Genomic DNA, 11088 nt, shown 5'->3' with positions numbered 1-11088 from the left:
GCGCGACACTGAGGGTTGCGATCCGTTGCCGGACACAAAAAAAGACAAAAAAAAAAAAAAACCACTTTGCAGTCTAGGCTAGATCATCATCCTACCATGTGATCTACTACCTATACACAATTTTTAAAAATTGGGTTGGGAAATTCCTAGATAGATAGAACTAAGAAATAAATTCTGGTTTTTGCCATGTCCTTTCTTTACCCTGTTTTAATTTTGCCCTGTGGTCAAGTGGCCCTATTTTTTTCTATAGATGATTTACTGTCTTTCTGATGAACTTACTAAAGAATCTTTTATCCCTATACAAATGCAGTAATAAAGAAAAGGAAAATACTATGAAAAGTATTAAAGGACTATATAAATAAAAATAATTAAATAAATATACAGTAGTCTCTCCTTATCTGTGGAAAATGCCTGAAAACACAGATAGTAGCAAACCTGATCACTATCAATCCGAATGCCTTTCAGTTCATGTCTTTTCCATCCTAACTAAGCATTTATCATGCATTGTGGCCATAACTTTTGCAGCTTGAGGAAAAATTTCTTTTTTCCTTTTCACAATTTCATGGAGAGTAAGTAGCAACCTTAGCATATGATTTTTTCTTTGCTTATTAAGTCTGGAACTTTCACTTTTTCTCTTAAAGGAAGAACTTTATGGCTTCTCTTTGGCATATCCAAACCACAAGCATCACTACTCTCACACTTTGGGGCCATTATTAAATAAACTAAGGGTTACTTGAACACAAGCACAGAAATATCGTGACAGTCAAGACAGCTACATGACTAACAGCAGGCAACATATACAGTGTGGATGCACTGGACAAAGGGATGATTCATATTCTGAGCAAAACAGCAGGAAATTTCATCACACTACTCAGAATAGCACACAATTTAAGACTTATGAATTATTTCTGGAATCTTCCACTTAATATTTTCAGATTGCAGTTGACCGCAGGTAACTAAAACCACAGAAAGCAAACATATGGATAAGGGAGGGACTATTGTATTTATAATGAAAATAAATAATATATAAATATATAATAATTATATCATGTAACATATAACTATAATATATTAATATACAATAATGTATAAATAAAAAGAAATAATTATTCTTTGCCCTTCAAGGGGGAATATTAAATAAAAGTCCTTTGAAGAAAAGATAAAGCTTACATTATGATCTGAGCCATTCATGAGACAGAAATCATTTTACAAATAAGGTACAGTGCAACTAACTCTAAAGGACTTATCAAGTCCAAACACAATTTATCATGGTTCACGTTGCTTGAGTAGACCTGAATTAAATTAAATCTAGCAAATATGCAAATCTTTATTTAGTACTAGTGCTCTTCAAAATGCCAGTGAAGATGTCAGAAGTGGAATTTGTGATGGATTACATGGAAAGCACATGTTCTACCACTCAGTTAAATTCTCTGTCAACAATATTTCTCATACTTAAACCAGCAATGTTGTCCATTTGTCCATAATGTTGTACCTCTCCTTCAATTTCACTCTCATATGTTTTTAGTGTTTTCTTGACTTTAAAATAAATCTGTCTTAGGTTTTCTGTAAGAAATAACTAAGATCTTGTCTACTTTATTAGCCTGGGAATTCCTTAAGTACAATACTATGTCTATTCTTTTATATACTCAAAGCACCTCAAAAGGAACTTAAACAGGTTGTGTATCCCTCGTCCAAAATGCTTGGGACTAGAAGTGTTTCGGATTTTGGATTTTTTTCCCCCAGATTTTGGAATATTTGCAGAATACATAATGGTTGAGGATCCCTAATCTGAAAATTGAAATCTGAAAAGCCTCTATGAGAATTTACTTTAAGGGTTATGCTGGTGCTCAAAAGGTTCGTATTTTGGAGCATTTGAGACTTTAGATTAGGAATGCTCAACCTGTATAATATGGTAACTGTTATGACTGTTTGTGTCCCCAAAATTCCTATGCTGAACCCCTAACTCCCAATATGATGGCATTTGGAAGGTAATTAAGTTGGATGAGGTCATGAGGGTGGTATCCTTACGACAGGGTTAGTCCCCATATAAGAAAAGCAAGAGACATGAGAGCTCTCTCTCTCTCTCTCAATGCACATGTACACTCATGCACACACACAGAAGTCATGTGTGCACATAGAGAGGGTGGCTATCTGCAAGCCAGGAAGTGGGCCCCACCAGAAACTGAAACTTCAATTTCATATTTCCAACTTGGACATTTCCACGTGAAAATTCAACTAACTTCAAAGCGATTGCATCATTTGCCCATTCAGTTTCTACTTTTGGCTTTTCACTTAGTTAAACATCTATGAGGCTTTGAAACTTTAGAGTCACCTTAGACTCACCCTTCAAATGCCATACATTATCTACATAAAATGTACTGTCTGATATAACACCTTTTATTCTTTTAATTTTTTTCTTCAAAGTATCTCATTTGGCCCTCTTTTTCCAAGGTCTTACTTGAGTAAAGATCATTATCACTCAATTTTAGCTTTCTGCAATAATGTGATCTGGTCTGTTTTTCTACTCTGTCCAGCAGACTCTTAGGTCCTCTCAAAAGCCTCTTCACTATTTGTAGAATCAAGTTCAAACTCTTCTCTCTGCAACTCTATGTCCTTCACAATCTTGCCCAATCTTACTTTATCTTTCAGTCTTTTTGAACAAGAATACTATAAGTCTGGTAAAGTATCTCCACTGGAATTCAAAGATGCCATATTAACTTATTTCTCTTTCCTGGTCTTGTACATTTCCCCTGCCTGTGATGCCCTCGCATTTCCAAATCTCACCCATTGTTTGAAGATAGACAGATGAAGTACCATTGGCTCCATAAAGCTTTTTAAAAAATCACTCAAATTCAAAGATGCCATATTAACTTATTTCTCTTTCCTGGTCTTGTACATTTCCCCTGCCTGTAATGCCCTCGCATTTCCAAATCTCACCCATTGTTTGAAGATAGACAGATGAAGTACCATTGGCTCCATAAAGCTTTTTTAAAAATCACTCTTGCTCATTCCCTCCTCTTCCCCTTTATAGAACTTACTTTTCTATTAGTCATGGACCAGATAATACTTGTATTTTAGGTGTTCTGCATTCTTTAGCCACTACTGAACTCTACGGCTGTAGAATGAAAGTAGCCATGGACAATATATACAAATGGGTACAGCCGTGTTCCCAATAAAACTTAATTTATAAAAACAGGCTAAATTTAGCCCACAGGCCATAGTTTGTTGACCCATGCTTTGCTGATCAAAATTATAAACTCCGGAAAAAATATAAAAAGCAAATGTTCTCAACAAAAAAAAAAAAAGCAATTGTCTGAAGGTCCTAAAGAATAAGCAAAAGCACACAGATATGACCCTGAAAGAAAAATGTACTGGCTGACACACTAATTTATCTTGTGTGATGGCTACATCTATGTTTCAACTTGACTGAGCAATGGGGTGCCCAGATAGTTTGTCAAACATTATTCTGGGTGTTTCTGTGAGGGTGTTTTTGGATAAATTTAACATTAAAATTTTTAGACTGAGTAAAGCAGATTGCTCTCCCTAATGTGTGTGGGCCTCATTCAATCTGTTAAAGGCCTGAAGAGAACAAAAAGGCTGACCCTTTCCCAGGTAAGAAGAAATTCCTCTTGCCTGACTGCCTTTGAGCTGGGACATCATTTTTTCCTAACTTCAGACCTAAAGTGAAACATCAGCTCTTCCTGAGTCTCAAGCTTATAGGCCTTTAGAATGGCGCTATGCCATAAACTCTCCTGGTTATCAGGCTTTAAGACTCAGACTAGAACTACATCATCAGCTTTCAGCTCTCCAGCTTGCCAACTGCAGATCATGGTATCTGTCAGCCTCCATAACTGCCAATTCCTTATAATCAACCAATCTCTCTCTCTCTCTTTCTCTCTCTCTCTCTCTCTCTGTCAATAAATTCTGGAGAATTCTGACTAACACATCTGGTTTTCCCCTTAAGGGTACTCCCCAGTGTGTATGTAACACAGGAAAGGAGTTCAAACAAAAAGCTATAGTCTATCTAGGCTAAGGAGTCAGAAGTTGGAGTTTGGGACTGCCAGAACAGCTTGGAAAGAAGTGAGCTACAAAGTGGGGAGCTCCAAAATCGATATACAAACTTCCATTAATTTCTTGACTCCTAAATTGTGCATATTTGAGAAGAGGCTTCAAGTAGCCAGAAGAATCTTCAGCTGAAAGAAATTAGTAGCAATTTCATCATCTGCCCAGTGCTGGGCATATAGAGTTTGGAGTTCAAGTTCTTCCAAGTTAGAAGGTCTGGGTTACACTAAAACCACAGAAAGATCACACCTTAGTAGTAAAGAATATGAACCAGGACTAAGGGCAATACTCTAACAGCAAAACTGAAGTACACTGACCCTGAGAAAGGCTAAAATCAAACCTCCATAGGATCAATTGATCTTCCAGAATTTAATTGCTCTCAACAGTCTTCAGAAGAAGATAAGAGTTTTTATAATGTATCATTCACATTGTCTAGTATACAGAAAAAATTTTTAGACCTGTGAAGAAGCAGAAAAATTTGACCCAGTATTAAGAGGAAAAAAAGTTAACAGGAACAGACTCTCAAATGATTCTGGTATTAGATTTATAAAAAAGAACTTAAAAGTAACTATAATAAATATGATTAAGAATGTACAGGAAAAGATGAATATGACAAGTGAATAAACAGAATTTCAGGAGAGTTATGAAAACTCTAAAAGAGAAGTAAATAGAAATCACAGGACTAAACAATATAATATATGAAATAAAAAATTCACTACATGGATTAGCAGATAAGACACTGCAGAAGAAAAGATTAGTGTACTTGAAAACAGGCCAATAGAAACTATACAAACTGGAGTAAATAACAACAACAGCAAAAGGATAAATAGAGTCTCAATGACCTGGAGTCCCAGAGGGAAAAAAGAGAGAATGGTCAGAAAAAAATACTTGAAGAAATATTGGCTGAAAATTTTCTTAATATGAATAAATACGTTAACTTAGATACATGAAGTTCAGCAAACTCCAAGCAGGAAAAATATAAAGAAATCCATGAAGGTAAAATTGTTGGGCTGGCCAGTTAGCTCAGTTGGTTAGAGCACAGCCCTATAACACCAAGGTCATGGGTATGGATCCCTGTACCGGCCAGCTGCCCACTGCCTCCCCATCCCCCCCAGCAAAAAAGTAAAATTGCTGAAAACCAAAGAAAAAGGGAACCTCTTAAAGGCAGCCAGAGATCAAAAGGCACATTATGTAGAGAGGAATGACAAGAATAAAGGCTAAATTTATATCAGAAACAGATGCCAGAAGACAATGGAACAAAATCTTTAAAGTGAAAAAAGGAAAAAACAAAAAACAATAAAAATCTAATAAAAGTAGAATTATGCATACTCAACAAAAATATTTCTTAAAAGTGAAGGCAGCATGAAGACATTTTGAGATAACCAAAAAGCTGTGAGAATTCATTACCAGCAGAACTGTACTGTAAGAAATACTAAAGGAGGTTTTTCAGACTGAAAAGAAATGATGCTAGATGAAAACTCCATGTAAGAGAATTGTGTTTACTAGAGGCTGGGGAGGGGAGGGGAGGCAAGGGGAAAGGGAGGAGAGATAGGGAGAGGTTGGTTAACAGCTACAAAATTACAGCTAGACAAGAAAAATAAGTTCTAGTGGTCTACAGTAGTCTAGGCATCTATAATTAATAATAATTTATTGTATGTTTTCAAATGGTGAGAAGAGAGGAGCTCAAATGCTCTCATCACAAAGAAATGATAAATTTTTGCAACAGATATGCTAACTACCCTGATTTGATCACATTGTATAAATGTATTGAAATATAACTCTTTACCTCATAAATATGGACAACAAATACATATCAATTAAAAAGGTAATTAATAAAAAAATCAATACACTGTTTAAAGTAAAAGTAACAATTACGGTGTATTTTATAATATAAGTAAAAGTAAATTATATAGATGGAAAGTGGTAGCATACAGGTAACAAAAAATTTTCTAAAAAGGCAGAATGGTAGAATTAAGCCCAATCATACCAATAATTATACTTAAATCAAGTAAATGAAACCCTTTAAGAATAGAACTTCACAGACTATATGAAAAAGCAAGACCTAACAATATGCTACTTATAAGCGACTCACTTTAAGTATAAGACAGAGGTTAAAAAGTTAGGGCTGGCCCATGTCTCACTTGGGAGAGCATGGTGCTGACAACACCGATGAAAAAGCAAGACCTAACAATATGCTACTTATAAGCGACTCACTTTAAGTATAAGACAGAAGTTAAAAAGTTAGGGCTGGCCCATGTCTCACTTGGGAGAGCGTGGTGCTGACAACACCAAGTCAGAGGGTTAAGATCCCCTTACCGGTCATCTTTAAAAAAAAAGGCTGGGAAAAGATACTTCATATAAACACTAATCATAATAAAACTAGAGTAACATCATTAGTAATAGTAAACAAAGTAAACTTCAAGATAAGGTCTATTACCAGAGATAAAGAAGACCATTTCATAATGATAATAGCATTTATTCATCAAGAAGATAATAAAACTGGGGTAGCATCAAGAAGATATAACAATCCTACATTAAAATACATGAAGCAAAAACTGATAGAACTAAAGAGAGAATGATACAAATCTACAGTCATAGTTGAAGATTTCAATATCCTCTCTCACTAAAAACTAGAACATGTAGAGGAAAAAGATCAGTAAGAATTTAGACTTCAACTATTAACCAAGTTGATTTAATTGACATTTATAGAACATTACACAATACAACTGCAGAGTTCACTTGCAAATATGAACAGTCCTTGCTTTTCCATGGTATCATGTTAAATGAAACTTACATATATCAAACTTTTGCATGGTTCTGATATGTTCAAGTTAAGATGGCACTATGCAAAGCAAAGGATGCTCGTAATAAAACATTTACCAAGATGAAACATATGGAGGGCCATAACACAAGTCTGAAAACATTCCAAAGGATTGAAATGACATAAAGAATGTTATGGCTACAATAGAATTAAATTAGAAATTGATAATAAAGTATCTAGAAAATCTTCAAATATTTGCAAATTAAGCAACACACTTGTAAACCCATGGTTCAAAAAAGAAGAGTATATATAGTATCCAGCACAATGCACCCAAGAAATACTTATTGAATTAAAAAGATCCTTGTGTCTGAGTTGAAATATTTTGATTAGAGAAGATTTGAAAGATCAAATAGAAAGTTCACCTTTATTCTTCTTCACTAGTGGAGCAATTCAGAAAAGTCATAGGCCTAGGGGCCGGCCTGGTGGCGCACTGCTACAGTGCGCCGCTTGGGAGCGCGGCGGCGCTCCCGCTGAGGGTTCGGATCCCACATACAGACCGGTTCCCGCTCACTGGCTGAGCGAGGGGCGGGTGCAGCACCGAGGGTTGCGATCCCGTTGCCGTTGCCGGTCCCGGTCTGGTACGGGCGTGACACTGAGGGTTGCGGTCCGTTGCCGGACACGAAGAAAGACAAAAAGGAAAAAAAAAAAAAAAAAAAGAAAAGTCATAGGCCTAGAGAGCATATTATCCAGTACTGTTAATTTAAGTATAAAGTATGTTTTAGGAAGATGCTATAGAACTAGGTGTCTATGGGTGCTGCCCAAAGTCGAGTAATAAGGCAGATCCTTCAAAAAGTTCATACAGTATGCTTCATCCAGCATTTAAAACTTTTCAAATGTACAGATGATTTTTTTGGTTGTAACTTTGAAAATGTTTAAATCCATTACCCTAATTGTACTTTCAGCCAAACACTGCACATTTGAAAAATAAAGTAGGGGCTGGCTGGTTAGCCCAGTTGGTTAGAGTGTGGTGCTGGTAACACCAAGGTCCAAGGTTTGATCCCTGTACTGGACAGCCACCAAAAAGAAAGAAAAGAAAAATAAAGTGGCATATCTTCTCGAAAATTAAACTGATTTGGCTACAAAAGAGAAAACACTACATAAACACATACCTTAGCTGCGTTGATGAAACATGTTTGCAAACGTATCCCCAAAACTAGAAAATTTTCTGCAGCTGATGGAAGTAATTCATTGTAAAATTCCTCTGCATCTTCTCCTGGCTCCAAGCCCACACAGCAATGGCTGAAATCAAAGCACAACTCTGTGTTAATTATAAATTTCAGTTGATTTCATGCTGCTACAGACACTGCACCTTAATGAGAATTTTTGGTATCCTCCTTTTGCTGCCAAGCCAAATAAATAACTTTTGTTGGAAAACTAGTCTAACAACTTCCTAGAAAAGTAAAGGTGTGGTGGATCTTGCTTGTACTTGGGTCCAGGATTCATATATACTAAAAACCTACATGTCAACCCTTCAGGAAATAAAAGACAGTTGGCTCACAATAAAGAGAAATGAGCTAAGTTTTGTTTTTTAATCACTCTAAAAGCCATAGGATACTTTGAGAATTTTAATTCATGAATAGCATTTGTGTTAACTGACACGTTTTAGACATCTGATAGCTGAAAAATGCCCATGGTAGGATTAGTTTGCAAGGGACCGATAAGGAAACAAAACACTCTAGTTTTATACCTATTTTACTTTCCAATAGAACTATTTTCCCAAGATCTGCAAAATACCTGCCTGCATATTCCTTATATCAGAAGGAAAAACAGCAAAAACCTAACTCTAGTAGAAACACTTTACAAATTACCTTATAGGAAAGAAAATAATTTAGAGAAATGGGTTCTCTTGTAACTAAAAATCATTCCCTGGATATGAGTTGAATATATTCAGAAGTCTCAATAACAAAAAGTATTTGTGTAGACTAATACTATACTAAACAGCCCCCAACACAAGAATGTTCTCTGTATGTGTACTCTCATGAGTAAATACTCCTGTTTCAGTCTTTTCAACAAAATGTAAAGACACTGATCAGCAACAATCACAACATATTGAGGATGCTAAAAACCTAACTGGCTAATATTAATGTGCATCAAGTTTTACTTTTCTGTTTATTTGCACTTTGATTCCTAAAGTTAATGGGCTAATGCTCATATGTATCAGTTTTTCTTTTCTCTTTGGTTCCTAAAGTTAATTATTTAAGAGTATCTATTTTGACTGAGAGCATTGATAAATAAAATTATGTTTATTAGTGCATTCACAAACATGGGAACTTCCTAAGTCTTGAATTCCACTCCAGAGAACCTGGCTCAATTAACATTGTCATGAGTTGGACCGACCCCGTGGCTCACTCAGGAGAGTGGAGCGCTGGGAGCGCAGTGGCGCTGCCATTGCAGGTTTGGATCCTATATAGGGATGGCTGGTGAGCTCACTGGCTGAGCGTGGTGCGGACGACACCAAGCCAAGGGTTGCGATCCCCTTACCAGTCATCTTTAAAGAAATAAATAAATAAAGTTTAAAAAAAAAAAAAAGGATGGCTGGTGAGCTCACTGGCTGAGCGTGGTGCGGACGACACCAAGCCAAGGGTTGCGATTCCCTTACCAGTCATCTTTAAAGAAATAAATAAATAAAGTTTTAAAAAAAAAAGCATTGTCATGAGCTAACATACCTAATCAAAACAAAAACATAAGGCTTTATTTACTTAAGGAAATCATTAATCTTAAAAATTAAAGTATAAAAAAGAATATTACATATATTTGTTAACTGTTCTTTGTAACTGTACACTTTGAATTTGGCCTTTGTCTAGTAACAAAGTAGGAGTAAGCAATTTAGAAAGCTAGGATCCAAGACAGCAAGTGGCTTAGGCACTGAGAACATCTGATTTATTTTATTGCCTCCTTTTAAAAAATGATTTTGATCTCTTTGCTCTTAATTTCTAGCATGGCAGTAAATCTGTAAATTCTGCTTCTAAATTTTATTGACAGGATTCTGATACCTAATGAAATATACAGTTGAGATAGCTAAATCAATATAAAGTGAAATGAACAGTTGCTGTATCTTTCTCCTGTAGTACTTTGCTTACATTAATTTTGTTTGTTTGGCAGCTGGCTGGTACAGGGATCAAACCCTGGACCTTGGTGTTATCAGCATCACACTCTAACCAACTGAGCTAACTGGTGGGTCTTACTTAATTCTAGCACCTATTTTCATTCTGCCTTTTATCATATATTTATATGACTGTCACCCAATCTCTATTACAATTTTCTCAAGTATAGAGTCAGTGCCTTCATGTCTTCAGTCAATAAGAAATATATTAGGCACTAGGGATTCAGTGATGAGCAAAAGAAATAATCACCATCTTTATGAAGCTTATGGAGGAAAACTTTAGACAATCAAATAACTGCAAATAGAGTTATAAACAATAACATATAGTATGAAGGAAAAGTACAACCAAAACCTATCAGAGGAGGCTGCCAAAGCTTGGTAGGCAGATAAATAAAAAAGCAAATGTTGAAAATCAGAATCAACTACTACATTCATAAAGAATAAGCTAATTTAATTGCTTCATTTTACCTTAATATCTGTGAAAGCTGGGAAATTGTAGTCCAACCACCCTGGATTCGAGAACAATCTTGACTGAGGACCAAGAGGCAATACTGAATGAGGTCATAACAATATATATCTTGTTTGATTTTCTTCAACTCTGAGCTCCCAAAAGGTGTGTTGCTTATTATTTCTAAGGCAAAAGGAAATAAGATACACTTATTTTGCTCAGTATATCTAAGAGTTATTTGTATTTTCATAAGTTGAATAACAACTAAAAACATATCTAAAAGGAAAAATCACTTTGTATCATAATGTTAAGATTTCTCTGAACAAATTAGAGACAAATCATATTAATGATGGAACTGCTTTTTACTTAAACAGTATCATCCAATCACAAAAAGATTTTCCTACCTTTTAACTTCAACAGTATAACAGGGACATTCTGCTCAGGACTTTTTGCAACTTCAGCAGCTAGAGATAAGATCCTTGGGTCTGTACCTGTTGGCTTCATTTCTCATATCACCTATATTTTTTAAAAAATCAGAATATAATTTATTCCCTAAATAATGTTTGAAATATAATTTCAATACAAATGAAAACTCAGCTTTTCTTGCCTTATCTGAGAAGTGAAGGTTAGTTTTTTTTTTTTTTTTTTTTTTTT

General features: G+C 35.4%; 1 protein-coding gene across 1 annotated transcript in view; it reads right to left on the bottom strand.

Moving 5' to 3' along the window:
* Positions 1-11088, bottom strand: part of IQCB1 (IQ motif containing B1) — a 61092-nt gene that overhangs the window by 40536 nt on the left and 9468 nt on the right. Inside the window, exons 2-4 of the mRNA XM_008564838.1 lie at positions 10839-10950; positions 10455-10617; positions 7993-8122 (exon numbers count right to left, since the gene is read on the bottom strand). Of these exons, the coding sequence (XP_008563060.1) occupies positions 7993-8122; positions 10455-10617; positions 10839-10938 (393 nt within the window). The 5' untranslated portion in view covers positions 10939-10950. The remainder of the gene's footprint in view (positions 1-7992; positions 8123-10454; positions 10618-10838; positions 10951-11088) is intronic.

Source organism: Galeopterus variegatus, unplaced genomic scaffold, assembly GCF_000696425.1.
Source record: "Galeopterus variegatus unplaced genomic scaffold, G_variegatus-3.0.2 Scaffold192, whole genome shotgun sequence".
In the NCBI taxonomy this organism is placed as follows: Eukaryota; Metazoa; Chordata; class Mammalia; order Dermoptera; family Cynocephalidae; genus Galeopterus; species Galeopterus variegatus.
The sequence above is the reverse complement of the archived record's forward strand: the minus strand, read 5'-3'. Positions and strand labels throughout refer to the sequence as shown.